The sequence below is a fragment of the Colletotrichum chrysophilum genome (assembly GCF_026319265.1).
Source record: "Colletotrichum chrysophilum strain AFK26 chromosome Unknown scaffold_170, whole genome shotgun sequence".
Taxonomy (NCBI): Eukaryota; Fungi; Ascomycota; class Sordariomycetes; order Glomerellales; family Glomerellaceae; genus Colletotrichum; species Colletotrichum chrysophilum.
In genome coordinates, this window is record NW_026517457.1 from 3,929 (window position 1) to 21,639 (window position 17,711).

General features: G+C 50.8%; 4 protein-coding genes across 4 annotated transcripts; all 4 read left to right on the forward strand.

The window, feature by feature from the left end:
• Positions 1–8,076: 8,076 nt before the first annotated feature.
• Positions 8,077–9,836, forward strand: COL26b_012276 (uncharacterized protein; the record flags this gene model as incomplete). Its single annotated transcript, XM_053184921.1, has 2 exons — positions 8,077–8,279; positions 8,357–9,836. 2 exons carry the CDS (start codon positions 8,077–8,079, stop codon positions 9,834–9,836), a joined length of 1,683 nt encoding a protein of 560 aa, XP_053031112.1.
• A 1,051-nt stretch (positions 9,837–10,887) lies between these two features.
• On the forward strand, positions 10,888–11,829 carry COL26b_012277 (uncharacterized protein; the record flags this gene model as incomplete). The annotated part of the gene is made up of 1 exon (XM_053184922.1): positions 10,888–11,829. The coding sequence occupies one exon, from the start codon at positions 10,888–10,890 to the stop codon at positions 11,827–11,829; it is 942 nt and encodes a 313-aa protein (XP_053031113.1).
• A 668-nt stretch (positions 11,830–12,497) lies between these two features.
• COL26b_012278 (uncharacterized protein) lies at positions 12,498–13,293 on the forward strand (the record flags this gene model as incomplete). The annotated part of the gene is made up of 2 exons (XM_053184923.1): positions 12,498–12,831; positions 12,899–13,293. The coding sequence occupies 2 exons, from the start codon at positions 12,498–12,500 to the stop codon at positions 13,291–13,293; spliced, it is 729 nt and encodes a 242-aa protein (XP_053031114.1).
• An 817-nt stretch (positions 13,294–14,110) lies between these two features.
• COL26b_012279 (putative secondary metabolism biosynthetic enzyme) lies at positions 14,111–16,129 on the forward strand (the record flags this gene model as incomplete). Its single annotated transcript, XM_053184924.1, has 1 exon — positions 14,111–16,129. The coding sequence occupies one exon, from the start codon at positions 14,111–14,113 to the stop codon at positions 16,127–16,129; it is 2,019 nt and encodes a 672-aa protein (XP_053031115.1).
• Between the last annotated feature and the right edge of the window lie 1,582 nt (positions 16,130–17,711).

The following is a 17,711-nucleotide window of genomic DNA, read 5'->3' on the forward strand; positions in this document are numbered from 1 at the left end:
CTCATCTAAATCACCATGTCATATTTCTGAGAGCTGGCTATCTCGTATATCACGAGGGATCTTGGGTAAGGGCTGAAGGTCAATTGGAACCATCAACCCGTGCGACTTGACCTCCCTGATCGAACTGGCGCAAATGACCTCCAAACATGCATGAGATTCACTGCCTGAGACTCGCTGACATGACGAAGTTCAGCTTAATGGAGGACTATTTTGCCCCCTCATGCGAGAGTGGTTTCGCTTACTCTACTTACCCTCCACCCTGGCCGCGACATGCGCCAATTACGAGTTCATCACGATCTCAGAACTAAAGGGCCTATTGTCATTTTCTTTCTGAAAGAAAACAAAATGGCAGAAGGTTAATCGTTTTTATTCGATGTCGGGTCTCAACCTCAAAATCAAACGCAAGCACAGAACCATCACCGGCTCAACCTGAGGCCGACTAATAGACGCAGGGTATATTTAGTACCAAATAATATCTCAACACACAGATAATCACTCTCAGACGTATGCTCCCAAAATGAGGAGATCACCTTTTTGAGCCACCTTAGAGGACAATGTATGTTCTGTTGCTCTAATCTTTAGTATATCTTCATCAACTCTGGCGTCATCGGCAGATTTCCATTACCAATTGACGCCAACTGGTGTCACGACTACATATTTGATGATTGAAAAATTGTACAAGTCTTCCTTCCAAAGAGGACAAATTACATTTCAATCATTGGAAATACCCTCAGGCACCATGTGACTGATATTGACAGCATTGAAGACAAGTTCAAAATGCTCGTCTCTGCTGTTCCTGACATCACAAGGGACCTCCCGTCAAAGGCAACGTCATCATATCAGATCATCGGAACCCGCGGGGTATATGGCTTGCTTGCTGCTCTATCAATGATTGGTTGGGCCTACCCTATGTCAGCTCTCCGCATCAGGCGTTCTCCATATGCCTTGAGAACCCCGGGCCCAACATCTTGCATGGGTGTGAAACCGGAGTGCAGTTTTATCTCCCCCCCATGAAGAACGAGGTCACAGATGCGTTTGGCATACTCAAAATTCTTCCCGGAAATCACTTCGCCTCGAAGAACGCATTCTTCCGAGTACTAGAGAGAAACTACGGAAAACAGGGCCTGCCAAAATTGGAGTTCGTCTCTCCCACTTGAGTGGACACTTAAGATATCCAATATATGCAGGATTCTGAAGGAATTTGATGCACTGCAAGTATCGCTGTGTCTTTAATCGGCGGTGTTCACATGAGCAGGTGATGCGCCTAGCTTGAACTAGCTGGGCAGCTCCTGAGGGAACAAGTAGAGATACATCATTCAATCTATCGTTGCTCATTACCTATTCTAATCAGCCCATATTACACTTCACCGAGCTTGAAGTGGTTGATGCTAACCAGCCAAGGATCACAGAGTCCTTTCTAAAGGTCCGCAAAGAAAAGTAGCCGTCTCAGCTCTCCGAGACGAAGAGAAGTAAGCAATCTTTGCTCTCTGTTCTTGGAGAAGAGTTTGTACACACGGCCTGGTTGTTCGTATTAAAAGGATCAAGACATGCCGGACAATCACACTTAAGAAAGCCCAGATGGAGGAATGCTTCCAGGAGTGAATGAAAGCGACCCCAAGAACCCAGCCTCGACCTCGTGCTGGGCCCTCAGCGAGTCGAGAATCACCCTGTCGTTGATTGGTGGAGGCTGAGATTCCGCCCTTTGATGGGTCCGGGCGGTGCTACTGACTGGCAACCCAAACCCCTATGAGCTCTCTTGGGTTTGGCATAGTTTTGATATGGGTTACAAGGAACATAAGGAGGACAATGCGGTGACGACTTTCAAGCTTTACGCGTCTGATCTGACATGCGTCCAGCTCATCAATGAGAACTTAGCGGGACGGGCCAGGCATCTCTGCCTGAAGAGCCAGGTCTGCTTCGAGCAACAGATTCCTCTCACTCATCCAGCTGGTTTTGCTGTGTATTTGCTGTGCCCACACATACAACAGATATTATCCTAAGAACCGCGAGAAGATACTTAAAAGCATGAGTCTATTCCTATCTATGTGATGAAGACCTTAGCTATTAGTGAGAAGCGACCGTATGATTTGGTCCTTGATTGCTTCTTGGTTGTTTCAGGAACGTATTGGCGATCTTGTTTCATTGACGTAGTGTTGGCACAGTGAAATGCTCTTAGTTGACCGTGATACTTATCGACTGTAATATAGAAAGTTCAAACTTTTCATCCGAAACAGGGTCACAGTCCACTAACTGGCGGTTAGCAACTCCTGCTTTCTGCAGCGCCGCCAAAGGTTTTGACTGCTTTGTAGGTCTTCTTGAGGGAAAACCGGCTGTGGCAGACTGCGTTCCCGACATTGCTGTTGACTCAGAATGATCCAACATCTCTGCGACGTCCACTCTTTGCGTTGAAAGAAAAGACCCACTTTACCGTCTCCGTGCCTTCTTCTCTTCCGTATTCTCAGTAATTATCGCCCTGGGCTCAACTCCCGTTCGATCAAGCCAGTCTCGTTGCGCATTTCGGGGACAAACTTCGTCCAGCGCATCAGCGATAGCTAGTTGGGTCTCTCTTCGAACTCTTTCATTGCGCCTCGTTCCTGGCTATGTTACCCCTGGCGATGTCAAGAGGGACGCGCCGGCGTAAAATAAGACACACACACACACACACACACACACACAAACACATACCTTACCTTAAGTACTTAAGTAGGTATCCGTAGCTCTTCTGCAGAGATCGTATCTCCAGCAAAGTTTAGACCTGCGCTAATCTCAATAGAACTTAGTGCTCATTTTTCATGCCCGTTTATTGTGTGCTCTGGCTTTGATATCTTTGTTCTCTCGAAATCAATCGTTGGACACCACAGTTTTCAACTTATAAACATTTCGATCATACGTGTCTCCGAGGCGGTGGAATAGTTGAGGGTCGAATTGGTCCCAGCAGACGTGACAGAGGACTATCCGTTATGAGTCTGTGCAAAAGACCTAGAAATCCTTTGTCTCCATGAAGCTGAGTTTTGCCTCGTTGAACTCGGTACAATTAAGTCCGGGTTTGACATCATTAGATCACAACGTAAGAATCCGCCTCCGTCACTTTCCGTTAGCATGTCTGGGCTTGGCGCACGATGTACGAAAAGCGGCATATCGGCCTCCAAGCCTTTCGCGTCTATTGCGTTGAGTATGTATGGTGTTAGGCCATGAAGATGTGGCCATGCCTCACACAACAGAAGCGGTGTGATTCCTTGATCTGAGGTGGCTTTCGGGTCGGCGCCCCACTCCAGGAGAAGTTTCGCGGCTTCCTGGCAATTATTCTCAATGGCCGCCATCAGTGGAGTCCAAGAATCGAACGTTTTGTCGTCTAATTCGCTGTTCTTCTCGTGAAGCAGTCGAAGGATGTTGACTGAACCACCTCGCGCTGCGCGATAGAAAGGCGTCGAGCCCGAGGAGCTTCGCGACTTGACTGATGCGTTGTGATCCAGCAGCAAGGCCACCACCTTTTCGCAACAATTCTCTGCTGCGATATGCAATGGGGTAAGTCGCTTCTCTCCTCGGATCACGTCTACATCCGCTCCCATATCCAAGAAATATTGCGCCAGTTGGACATGATCAACACTTGCGGCCACATATAGGCAGGTATGTATGTTGCCATCAGAAAAGGATTTGTTGAGGCCATCGAGGCGAGGAATCAAGTCATCGACAAGTACCCCCAGATTCTCGGAAATGGCAAACGTCAATGGAGAGGAAGTGTTGACGTCAATCTCTGCAGACCATTCAGCAAAAGCACCCACGGTGGGAGAGAAAATACTTCACAAACCTCGACGAGGGCCCCGACGAAACGATTGCCGCAGTGCAACATCATTGTCCGCAGGCTTTATAACCCGTTTCCAAAAGTTGAATCTTTGGGGATTATCGTCAGCGTTCATGAACCACGCTAAATGTTGTGTCACTTGGCGTATGCTGTGCTTGTCCGAGGACAGTCGACTGAGTTGGAGATGTGAAGCCCAGTATTTAGCGGCGTATTTCAGAAACTCATATTGCCCCGAAGCAGATTTAAACACTTCCCTTTCGTCATCGAAATTGGAAAGCGAAAGGTACTGAAGGCAAACAAGGGCAGCTGAGGCATGAGCGTTGACTTCCGTGAAATGGAACGTGTGTGCTGCGGTATTCAATATGTTTTTGCCCGTAAGGAATGCCCTGATCGTGGCGTGTTGGAACTCCATGGCTGGTTCTCCAGGCTCCCTCTCTGTACCCTCTGGGTACAGACTGTAAGGACGTAAGACGTTGCTAATCAGGGGACTGATGGGTTCCATGATATGATGGGGCGACATCATACGGCCAGGGTCGAGATGCGTATCGTCCGGTTCAATGCAAATCACCTCAACTAGCTGAGAAGGAGTAAGTGGAACGATACTGACCGCAAGCCACTGGAGGGTCTGCTTGAGTTCAGGCTCTGTGGTTGGGTAAACTTCCGCGATAGCCTTCAAAACCTCGCCGTATAAGTCATCAAGAGTGTTCGGGAGATGTCTCAAGGCATTGCGTCGTGCACAACCGTTTTTTCGAGACCTTTGAAAAACATGTGCAATCTGCAGCTTTGCCTCCTGAATCCTAGAGAAACATTTAGTGTGTTGCTCATAGATGTTCTAGCATGAAGCTTACGTTGTTGCTGTGCTGAAAATACGTTCTTCAATGTCACTCAAAAGCCTCTCATCCCTTATACAAATACGTTCGGATGTAATGGTTCGATCCACTTCAGCCGATATAAACGTGCCCAAGTCGACTCTGAGGCCGTTTTTGCAACGCTGAAGATCCAAACACACTGCTCGATCATACAACCCTTCTCTAATTGTGGCATCATTTCGACTTGTAATCAAAACCTTTCGCTCGCTTTTTCGCTTGTCAGATGATTTGGGATCTGGGCCTAGCGGCCTAAGAATTTGGCCTAGGATCTCCATGAACTCTCGTTTTTGGTTTCCATCGAAAGAACTGACTTCATCTATGGCGTCGACAATCACAAAGGTACGATGGGTCGTTCGGATAAATGCGTCGATCAATGAGTCGTACTCGCTGGCCTGAAGTTGAAAGCCTCTCTTTTCATCGTGCTTCCGCGCTGCAAGTTTGAAACACCGATCTGAAGACAAGACAAACTGAGCTGCCATAGACATGCGGAAGTGATCAGCTGGTGTCTGCTCGAGGTGATGGGCATGACTGCAAAAGAAGTACACAACCATCTGGTTTGGTCCAGAGACTTGGGACTGCATGTGTTCGACCATTGTAGCGCTGCCATAATATTAGATCTTGATCACCAGCAAACGTTCATTTCAGTCTTGTCTCCCACTCACCATAGAAATGATTTGCCAGCTCCAGCTGCACGAAGTCTGAAGTCAGTAATCTATAGCAGATGACCATTATCCTCCCTCCTAGAGTCGATACTTACGAAGCCCTGTCATCCAGAGTAAACCCGACTCTCCTTCCTGCATCCAGACTTTGACTGGTTCGAGTTCCGTTACCCAGCTCCCCGTATTCTTACAACGACGAGAAAGTTTGTCTTGAAGAGCGGCCTCTGCCACTATGTGATCCGAAGGATACAACCATTGCGCAACGTCCCGTCTCTTCTCTTCGAGTAAATTGTCTTCTATACGACCAAGAGCCTCCCTGTAAACAACGTTTATTTACTACCAATTCTGGTTTTCATGTTGGTAAAAGAAATCAAATACATGTCAGTAAGCCTAGGAAGAATGAACAATGAATACAAGTCACAAAACCACTTACGACTGGTCGAATTGTATCGCAGCAGTGATGGCGCCCCGGTGATGTTTGAGGCGTTTGATAACTTTCTTGAGGTCCTTGCCTTGAAAGGGCCATTTCAACGCCCGAATCCCAAATTTGCGCATTGCTCTGTGTGCTGTGCTTGGTTGAAGTTTCTCCTTAATCTCTTCCAGCTCAGGGTTGGTGTCCCCCAGGGCATCACTTAGCTGTCTGAGATTCTTCAGTCTGTCGGGATTTGGGCCATCGAGACCCTTTCTTATCGTGTTCGCAAGGTCTTCAAGTGCACGTATCTCCTGAATGACCTGGCGAATATCCTCCTCTGCGTTTGCGACCTCTTTCAGGTATTTGTAACAGGAGCCGAGGATTGTTGCTGTCAACTGGCCGACAGCAATGGCACTGCCAGCAATCCCTGGTTCTGCCGCCATGAAAGAATTCTATGAGAGGCTATGCTGATAGCAGAATGGGAGATGGAAAGGGGGGAGGGGGCTCTTGCGGCGTTTAAAGGATTGGCGACCCAAATGGTTACAGGTGAACAAAGAAGACACTTACACCAGAGAAGTAACAACCAATAGACTGCCAAGGGCGATGAGGCACGTCATGCGATGCAGGTGGACGTCAATAGTTACACCTAGGCTTGTTTTTCTCGTAATGATGCTGGTTATTGGCACTTCGACGGTCAGCAGCCTGATGATCGCCCAGACACCCAAGTGAGAATCTGCAGGCCGTCAACGGCTCATCATGCAGGCAGTACAATGGAAATAACCAGGACCCTGAGCCCAGTGCGTGATACCTACTGAGACCCAGGCCTGTTGTTTCCGCGCGGGAATTGGGCTCAAGCCTTTTATTAACCTAGTGAAAGACCAATTGAGTATAGTAGACCACATACTTACTGTTTCTGTCAACCATGTCAGGATGATACGCAAACTTCCGCGAATGACGCCTAAATATTCGATTCACGTGGTGACATAGGTATGATCAGGCAGCGCCAATTCGATGCCTCATTGGGTTGAGGGGTAATATCTATTAAATGCGGTAATCAATATATTTGTGCCTAGACCCCGAAGGTGCCGATCGTTTAGCTTCAGTTCACTAAGTACCTCTCTCCATTCGCAGCGTACCAGTAGCGCCCCTCCACCAAGTGACGGTTTCCTCAAGCCTTGTGCATGGTTGCCGCAAATGTCGTAATTCACAAACGGTCGCCAAAGCGCCTCCTCCGATCAACATGAGACAGGATCCTCTATGCTTCCTCTATGGGCAAACATCACCAAGAAAGGCCAGTCAAGGCACCTGTAGTACCTGAACTTGGAGCTCGATGCAACATCGACATCTATTCCGTAACCTGCAGGGGCAGATCCAATGTCGATAAGCAGATCTTCGCTTCTCCTACTACGTTTGGGGCAGGACAAACCGAGTTTGGATTTAACTACTATGTAAGGTAACGAACAATATTTGAACATCCGATGCTACCCAGATGAGTCGGGTTGGTACCCAAAGATACGAATGAATCGCGTCCAACCCTCAAAGTATCGCTCGGAATTCCAGTGTTTTCGCTCTACGTGGCAGAACTCCAGGCATAAGTGCCTTGGTTCATACCAAAACGTGACGACTAAATTGGCCCCGTTGCTCAAATCTATGCAACCACAACCTGAAGTGCAGAATTGACCACTAACTGTAACTAAGCCGTCTGTGTACCTACCTGAAGCCCGTGCCACCTGTCTTCCCCGTCTCGCCGTCTTGCCGAACCCCCGCTCGGATCTCCGGTATCAACCCGGCAGCCCCTTGCTTAGCGTCTAGCTCTCAGTAAGGTTCAAGACATGTCACAATTTTTGGCGTTAGCACATGTTAGCCTGCTACTGCAACAGCTTGCAAGAGGCAGTGGCAGCAACCACGCAGCGGGGTTAGCAACACCAAAGGCCACCAGCGATAAGAGCTTCCGTGCCGTAGCTGCGTATCAAACAAACCTTCTCATCTGGTTGGGTTCACGCTTATTCATCTCAAGTCGGCCAAGCCGAACTTTGTCTAAGCTCCGACAGCTACCATTGGGCTAGTGCAGCTACAAATGTTGATTCGCTGGGAGCTGCGGTAACCAGTTGGTATGCGAAGCGAGCGGCTCGGTCTCAGAACACCGATAGGGTCCCATCGGTGAGCTCGGCCTGGTAGACGTCATGGAGGGCACGCAGGAAAGTGTTTTAGACCAGGCCCATAGCATTCCTCTACCCCTCTCATAGGTAGGATAATAATAAAGCGAAGCTTTTCACCACTCGCCATCATTTTATGTTATTCTCACGCTGATACGTGCAGGATCATTCATACATCATGAAGACCACTAACAGACCCGATGAATGGAAGATTGAGCAGGGCCTGGCTGGGGCTGAGCTTCCTGTCCTTGACATGACGGGACCCCAGACCAACGCCCTTCCTCCTCAGATCTTTGGTGACCTGACGAAAGATGAGGCCGCCATCAAGAGTGTCGGTGACCCTAACAAGCTCTTTAATGAAGAGCGTGAAGGGTGGACTGGGTGAGCAGCAATCGGTCATGATGATGTTCTTCCATTAAACATTCTTTTGCGATCGCTGACGGAGTTCAACCGCACAGCTTCGTCGAGTGGGAGAACTATCCCGAGAAAAAGGCTGCCGCCCACAAGATCTTGACCTCGCAGACGTTCCCTCCCAATCCCGAGTTCCAGCTTGGCCCGATCCCAGCGACAAATCCTGTGCTTCCTGGTACCCATTGGAAGATGTGGCATAAGGCGGTCGGCGGCGCTCTTTCTCGCATCCCCGACGACTCTTGGGACATCGTCCTCAAGGAGAAGCACGCCGACATGCTCCATCTTCTCCAGTTTCCCTACAATGGCGAACCTCCAAAACGCCTCGTGACCGACAAGGAGATCACCCCGAACCCCCTACACTTCGTGCGAAATCACGGCGGTATCCCAATTATCGATAAGGAACACTACAGCTTCCTCCTGGACGGTCTCGTCGCGAACCCCAAGTCTTTCACTCTCGACGACCTCATGGACGAGACCAAGTTCCCGCGCATGGAGAAGACTATCACAATGCAGTGTTCTGGAACCCGACGCATTGAGCAGATCCTGAAGTACCCCGGCCAGGGCGACGAGGTACCCCAAGCTCCTTGGGCAGAGGGCGCGATCGGCACTGCCAAATACGTCGGAATCAGTCTCAAGAAGGTGATCAAGGCTTGTGGTGGACTCATTGAGGGAGCCAAGCACCTCGAATTCTATGGCGCGGACACCTACTTCAAAGACGATAAGACCATGAACTACCTCGTTAGTGTTCCTTGGTCCAAGGTCAAGGCCAATGAGGTCATGCTGGCCTGGGAGATGAACGGCGAAGTCCTCCCGCGTATCCATGGATATCCCCTCCGCATCGTCGTCTTCGGTTACATCGGAGCTCGAAGCGTGAAGTGGCTTTACCGCATCAAGGCCATCAAGAACCCCACTCGCGCGCCGGTCCAGAGCCAGGAGTACCTCTACTTCCCCCAGCAGGTTGGCAAGCACAACTTCAAGCTCACGGATGGCATCCAGATTCAAGAAATGCCAGTCAGCTCGGCCATCATGTCGCCCTGGACCAAGCAGGTCGTCATCCACAACGGCAAGATCCGCTGCAAGGGATGGGCCTACTCTGGTGGTGGACGCTGGCCGGAGCGCGTTGAGCTTTCGTCTGACGGAGGCTTTAACTGGTACACAGTCCCAGTTGAGAATCTCTCAAAGAAGCGCAAGTGGACCTGGAGAACTTGGGAGATGGATCTGCCCTGCGATGTTGAGGGCTGGATTGAAATTGTCTGTCGCTGCTGGGACAATTCTCTCAACACCCAGCCGCCTGATGTCCGCACTGCATGGAACTGGGGCCTGCATGTCACCAGCTCCTGCCATAGAATCTCGGTTTACAGTGTGAACAACACCCGACCGAAGACCAACGCCCGCCTTCAGGAGTTCGCAGACAAGGGTATTCCATTTGCCCCAATCACTGTTCCGCTCGCTTTCCCATCTCAGAGTTGGGATGATTATGAAAAGTATTGGAAGAGTCACGATCCGAGAGACGCCGAGGATGAGTAAACCGGCTCCGATCTATGATGCCAGTTTTTCTTCGCGGTGGCCTTCGTGAGGAGCTGCGTCCATGTCATATGGGCGCTATAACATGAACACAAAAACAATAAAACAATGAACCAAAAAATGTGGCGAAATCTGGAGTCCCCTCGCATCGAATGATGAAATTGTGACTCTGATCAAGCTCAAACATGATGTATGAAGAGTAGAACACATCATCGACATACTGATAACTGCCAAACACTGGTCGCGCTGACAACCATCGCCCTCATTCCAGCACGCTGCAACGCACTGAAGCCCCCTAACGAAGGACACCTTGCCCCAACAGCCGATCTCCGTGATCATCTAGCTGCAAATATTTTGGTCCAGGCTGCGGCAAGGCCACCTCGAGTAAAGCCGAGAACAAGCTTCCATTCCCTTGGCCGGGGCAACATCGGGACCCTAGCGTCTGCCAGTGAACGGGCTTCCCGAAAACGCGCCTTCGGTGTCTGCCGTTGTGGGTCGCCGGATCGATCCCGAAACTCCGCGCCTCATCCCGCGCAGAAGCTTCGGCATCGCAAATCGCACAGCTCGCATCTGCAATACAGGCCTTGCCATTGGTTTGACTGCCCCTCGTAGTTAGCTGTCTGTATCCCTGCAAATACCGACTTGTCGCTGAAGTCTGCAGCAGTGGCCAATTGATTGATGCTGAGGTTGGTTCTGAAGGCTTACTCTTGATGCCTGTGACAGAGTCGCCGAGCGATGCTTTTGCTGCCCATGAACTCTCACCCTTGCCAGATGTTCCCATCATCCCGAGGTCTTCAATGCCGTGAACGCGCCCTATTTGCACGCCTGCTATCCATCTTGCTAATGGCCTTTTATGTCCATTACATATTGTGTGGTTGACCGCAATAAGTAAACTGTTTTGAAGCCCATCAACATGCTAACGATTCGGGTCGCTAAGTCCTTAAATCGACCCCACACTAAACTCAAGCATTCGCGCCCGGCGAGCACGACTCTGATACCGGTCAACTGTAAACGCCCATTCTCTTTGCACCACAGCATCAGCTCATCGGCCACAATGAATCCCCAAGCCGTCGAAGCCCCCTTGACACAATCGGCCACCTTTCTCGTCTTATCGGCCACAGATGTACCAGATGCCCTCAAGAACATTCGATCTGCCGTCTCAAGTATCTCGGACATCACCAAGAACATTTCGACCCGCCACCCGAGCGCCAATCTCTCTTGCACCGTCGGCATCGGCAGCAAAATCTGGGATGGGTTCACGCAACTACCCCGGCCGACGGAGTTGAGACCATTTAAAGAGATCCGGGGTGTTAAACACACTGCAGTATCGACACCTGGTGACCTGTTATTTCACATCCGATCGGAGAGGAGAGACATGTCCTTCGAGTTTGAGAGACAACTCATGGATTTGCTAGGCGATGCGGTCAAGACGGAAGACGAGACGGTTGGGTTTCGGTACTTTGATGCACGCGATGTGCTAGGGTTCGTCGACGGCACTGCTAACCCCGTTGGCTCAGACGTCTCTGAAGCTATTGTCATCACTGAACAAGATGACAAGTCCGAGGCCGCACCCGGGGGAAGTTACGTCGTGGTGCAGAAGTATCTCCACGATATCAAGGCATGGCGCAGCTTGTCTACCGAGAAGCAGGAGGCCATCATTGGGCGGACAAAATTGGACAACATAGAGCTAGACGACGCGGAGGATGGACGCCAGCAGTCTCACAAGAGCCTAGCAACCATCGAGGACGAGGACGGAAACGAGCATGACATCCTCAGGGATAACATGCCTTTTGGATCTCCAGCTTCTGGGGAGTTTGGCACCTACTTCATTGGGTACTCCAAGAAACTCTGGGTCACGGAGAAGATGCTTGAGCGGATGTTCATTGGCAATCCGCCCGGGCTGCATGACAGAATATTGGACTTTTCGAAAGCAGTCACGGGGTCTACCTTTTTTGTGCCATCGGCCAAGGTATTGGAAAGTCTTGGTAATGAATAAGTCTCGTCTGAATCTGACATCAAGTTCCATTCGGTGGATCGCGCTGTTCTACTGGTGGGATGACAAAACAGGGGTCCTCTAGGATTAAGGGGTACGATCGCTATTGGGACAGCATCTCCAAATGGTCCTTGCCAAGAAGTTTCAAATCATCGCATCGCTTTTGTTTTCACTAAATCAACGGGGGAGCCTGTTTCTTTTAAAGGTGATGAGTGGAATAATTATGGTCGGACAGTCCCCCAAGAGCGGACTTCTAGTCCGCAAGTTCGACATGCATGCATCCCCGTATTTAACCACGAATCAAGTGGTATGCCATTAGATGGAACATTTTTATTCTCCTCGCCTTTCGCCCTACTTGTATGGAATCCACGGAACGCGAGGAAACAAAGGGATGCAATAGCCCACACGGAAAATTGTTTTTTCTCTTCACACCGTCTTACACATATTGCCAAGCTTTTCAACAAACAAGCGTATACGAGCTACGAGGTGGAATAAAATGGGAATGCGTGGTGCCCTCCTTATTTTCACCTCATCTAATGGCAACCTGGCATCTTGTGATTTTAATTATTTAAGTGGGTGGCTGCTAAAGTCCAGCAACTCGAAAATGGCTCTACCTCAATATCATTGAGCATATCCGGAACTACTGTCTAGACTTGATCTACTCCCTCAACATGGTGACCATGGCCATTGCCAAGTTCCTCCCCGTTGCAGTTCTTGCCAGTCTCGTCGCTGGGCAGACTCTCAATATTCCAGCAAGGAGCGGTTCCATCATCTCCCTCCCTGCGCCGAGCGTGATTTCCGGTTCGAAGGACATGGAAAACAAAGAATACGACCGAGGACGCGCATGCGAGACAGACGTCGAGACACCGGGTGGCCATCCCGTCTTCATCCTGGATGACGGCGCGACACTCAGCAACGCCATCATTGGCATTGGCCAAGTAGAGGGTATCCACTGCAGAGGTGCTTGCACGCTGAAAAATGTCTGGTTTCGCAAGGTTTGCGATGGTAAGCTCCTTTTCAACAACACTCAGGAACCATATCATTGGTCAGAGGGTTGACGTAAATGACACAGATGCCATCACGCTCGTCGGAAACGGCGACATCCTCATCCAGGGAGGAGGTGCACAGTCTGCAGTCGAAAATGTCATTCTGCATCAAGGCAAGGGGACCGTTACGATCAAGGACTTCACCGTGGTAGGATCGAACAGGCTTTACCGTGCTTGCGGTAATTGCGCAAATAATGGAGGGCCTCGCAATGTTGTCATTGAGAACGTTAAAGCGAACAACGTGAAGCTTCTCACCGGCATCAACTCCAACTTCGGCGACGTGTCCACCGTGTCCAACTCATGCGGCGCAGCGGTTACGAAGGTGTGCCAGGAGTACAAGGGTGTCCAGAAGGGACAGGAGAGTTCGAAGGTGACTACTACGGCTAACTGCAAAGGACAAACATCTCTCGGCGCATGTTAAATAGTCTAAAAGTATAGGGGTCGGAGTGACTATATGGCTAGGGCGAACATGAGTTGCGAACAATTATGACTGATCATCTGCGGAAGAATGTTGTGTTTAAGGGCGCAAGACTTCTTCAATTTACTACGTGTTTCTTCCTTTCTGCTGACTTGAGGGTCCTTGTATTTATCATAGCCATCATCCGTATCCCTCTTCGTGTTTCGTTTTGCGAAGGTGCTCAAGTCTAGGTCTCCGTACCATGTTATATCGAGCCAACATTGAAGACGTAATCAATGGTAAAACTGAGGATCACAAAGGGAGGATCAAAGCGGCACCAGCCAGTGTGGAAACGCCTAACACCATGACAACCACGTACTTCAAATTCATGAACGCATAGGCTTGCTTTAACTACTATGGGAATTGTATACCAATTCCAACTCACAGATAGTTATGCAGGCAATTTTGACCAGCACGTCTGACTTTGGGAAGCCCCCCTCCCCTGCCTCCAGTCACACACTCTTAACTATGTGCGAGCTGCCACTGCCGCAACTGTAGCTATTCACCGGGCATCTCGCCACTGCTTACCGACCTCTTCTCTCGCATCTTCTTCGAAAAGCCAGGCAGTCCCTCACGGCCCAAAATGACTGCCGGATCCAAGGGTACAAAGATCGCTACCGCAATTACCATCACGACAGCGTCCAGCGCAATGAAGTAGACTTCGTGCGTGAGGAGATAGCCGTTCCAGCCCTGAGCAAGCTCGATAACCCGATAAACGCTTCGAATATATACCATCACGAAGCTAACAGTGAGTGACACAAACACCAGCTTCATCCCATAAATGACACTGCCACGCACATGGCTGAAGACTCGCCAGAAAAAGTCCCCCAGAAACCCACCGAATAACGTCATGGTGAACAGTTGGGCGAGTCCAGAGTACGTAAAGAATGGCTGGACTAAACTCTACCGCACTGGCGACAGGGGCCATCTGACCCAACGTGGCGAGCTGGTGTTCGATGGCAGGATCGCAGGCGACACGCAAGTCAAGCTCCGTGGGATACGGTTGGACCTACGGGACGTCGAGGCAAACATCGTGCGATTCTCAGAAGGCGCCGTATCCGAGGCTGTCTGCTCCCTTCGAGGCGAGACCGCCGCCACAAGTTTTATCGTGGCACACGTTCTTGCTACCAGTGCTGTCTCTGGCAACGACTGCCACGAAAACATACAGGGTAACGAAGGTCCAGAGAGAGCGGAAGACATGGAAAAGGTTGATTTCCTGAGGCGTTTGCGGGACAAACTTCCCATCCCGCAATACATGAAGCCCGCAAGACTCATCCCGTTGCCGACCATACCCATGACGGTGCACGGAAAGATTGATCGCGTATATATCGCGGCCATGCCGTTGCCTGACGCAGCCACTGACTGGTCTGCCGTTGGCCACCACGAGCTGACAGATGTCGAGAACAGGATCGGGGCCGTGTGGGAGCGCTTGCTGCCCCGAGAGACGTTGCCTTCGCCTCTGAGCCCGTCCTCGGACTTTTTCATGCTGGGCGGCAACTCACTCATGCTTGTAGAGGTGCAAGCGCATATCCGAGCCGATCTCAGCGTCAACATCTCTCTGCGTGATCTGTACCAGTGTGTTATTCTCTCAGAAATAGCCGCCAAGGTGGATGAGTTGATGGCTGTGCAGGCGTTGGACTGGGAAGCCGAGACGACTCCACCGCGTATGGGAGAACTTGTCAATGCCTCCTTCAGCGAAGAGGTCACTATTCAAACGGAAATGAAGTCAGGTCATGTGGAGATCATTCTGACGGGTGCAACCGGTCATCTGGGACCATATATCCTCACACGCTTGCTGTCGAATCCCGCCATCACAAAGATTCACTGCATTGCTGTTCGTGATCCTCAAAAGCTCCAGGCGCTCCTTGCAAACAGCAGCATCACCGCGGGAGCAGACGCAGCAGACAGGGTCATAATCCACCCCGGCGACCTGACCCAACCGGACCTGGGGCTCACTCCCGACACCCTCGCCCGTCTTGCCACCACTGCAGCAGCCATTATTCACGCCGGCGCCGCTCGTCTATCCTGGGAGACCTACGCCGTGCTGCGCCCCATGAACCTGGATCCCACACACGCCCTGCTGCGCCTCGCGGGCCGGCGGCACATCCCCGTCCACTTCGTGTCCAGCGGCGGCGTCTTCCCGGCCACGCACGCGCCGCTCGAGATGACCGCCGCCGAGCACATACCCCCCGCGCTCGGCGCCGACGGCTACATCGCGACAAAATGGGCCGCCGAGCGCATGCTGGAGCGGGCCGCCGCCGGAGGCCCGGGGGAAACTGATTCTTCCGAGGCTGGTCTCGGAGTCCCCGTACGCATCTACCGCACTGTGCGGTGCGCCGGGGAAGACCCGGCGTCAACGTTTGGTGATGAGTTGCCCGAGGACATTGCCGCTGCTATGGCGGCGGCGAGCGTCGAGAGCATGACTATGCTCGACCACGGCGGGTATGCGTGGTCGGGATGGTTTGATCTCGTGTCTGTCCACGAGGTTGCAGACCGGATCTGCGATGCCGTTGCGAGGGATTTACCATTCCATGCCGACCCCGACGAAGAGACGGCAGAGCGTACGTGTGAGCCCGCCCTGCCACACGTCGCGTACACAAACATCGTGGGATCGTACCGCGTGTGGAAGGTGGACCAGTTGCATCAGCTCGTGCTGCGCCCCGAGATCCAGGCCAACATGGGCAGGTTCAAGATGGTGCCCCCGCAGATCTGGCTGGGGGTGCTGAAGCGCTCGGGTTTCCCGTGGATGATGGGTGCCAGTGAGGCGGCATATAAGGACTGGGTTCAAAATCGGCGTTAATGAAGGGTTCATCAGTTGAGTTTTAGATTTTCTGGATTCGGTCATTTTAGTTTCCCCTCTCTGTCTCTCCGCGGCAAATTGCATATCCATGCTTCTTTTTGGTTGGATTAGTATTGTATCCTTTATAATTCACACTCTGCAGGGCCGAGATCATGGACAAGCTGTCTCGTCATGCCTCTCTGTTGCTCTCAGTGTTGGGAACACAGTTTCAAGCTACCTAGATTTCATGAATGACAAATGAATTCAACCTCAACCAGGCTCAGGCCTGCGTTCCAACTTCTGCACCCATCTTGTTCACGTATGCACGATGGATACCTTGCCATTGGTCATCCAGCCTTTTCTTCATCGGCCCCATCATGAGTTTGGAGCACTGAATTGTGCCCCTGTCCAAAAGCGTCCAATTTTCCATATCGCCCGCATCCCTTTTGGGCGTCAACACAAACTCCCTGTCGACGGATACATTCAGTGCACCTGTCATGTGCGTGACCAATCCATCCCGAGTATTCTCCATTCGCCACTGATTTGTGGTGTGACCCATTCCGGGCAGAAGACGTGCTATGATTCCGGGAACGGTAAAGGTCTGTTCATAGAACTTGGCTTGACCAGCGGGCTCAGCACGGCTGTCGGCATCATTGATGTTGTTAGGGGTGTCGACCTCCTTATGGGAGACAGCCAGACTGTCTTGGGAGAGTAAGAACGCGTGGTCTTGAAGGGCCTTGAGGGCCTGTTCTTTGCTGACGACGCCTTGGATGACGGTGCTGTGTGAAAAGCTCTCGCTTGCAGTGAGGACTATGTTGATAGCTTCAGGTTAGGAATTGATTCCCCTGCCTCGTCTGTCAAATCAATCAACATGTTTAGGTCACTTACAGCCCATTGTCTGTAGATATTCCACCTTCTTTCAGCGGTGAACGGCCGGTAATTTCAACAAAATGTAGACCTATGGCGAGATTGCGGAGAACTGACTCAAAAACGAAAAAAGCAAAAGAGGATGGAAAGAGGACAGAGAGAGCCTGGGTCAGCGGAGAAGGCCCTTTATATACTTACTGTGCTGGCGGTCCTTCGGGTCTGTCAGCCCTTGGCCAATAGAGATACCGGAGAACACAGACCAAACCCTGAATTTGGGCCAACCGGAATCTTTAGCCGGCTCAATAAATTGCTTCAGGGTTGAGTACAAGGTGCAAAGTTTCTATTCCAGTCCCAGGAGGGGCATCGATTTGCAATTTCGTGGGAATGCCCAGCTGGTAAAAACAAGACCTATCAAAAAAAAAAAAAAAAAAAAAAAAAAAAAAAAACATCAGCGACCGCCTTTGCGGCTTGCAACTGCTTCCCAACGAGAGCAACCTTGCCAGGACGTCTCAAATGTATCTGTATAATACGTACCAAGAAGGGCAAGGAGCCACGATAGGGAGCTACGATAGGCTGTGGCTGACCGACGGCAGCCACCCCGCCACGGCCGATAAGGCCGATAAGTGTGGCACAAAGCAAAAGCTTCAGTAATAATACCCCTGGTATCATTATCCCCTGTTCTATACTATAAGAGTTACTACTTAAATTTAGATACCTACCTATATTATTATAGCCT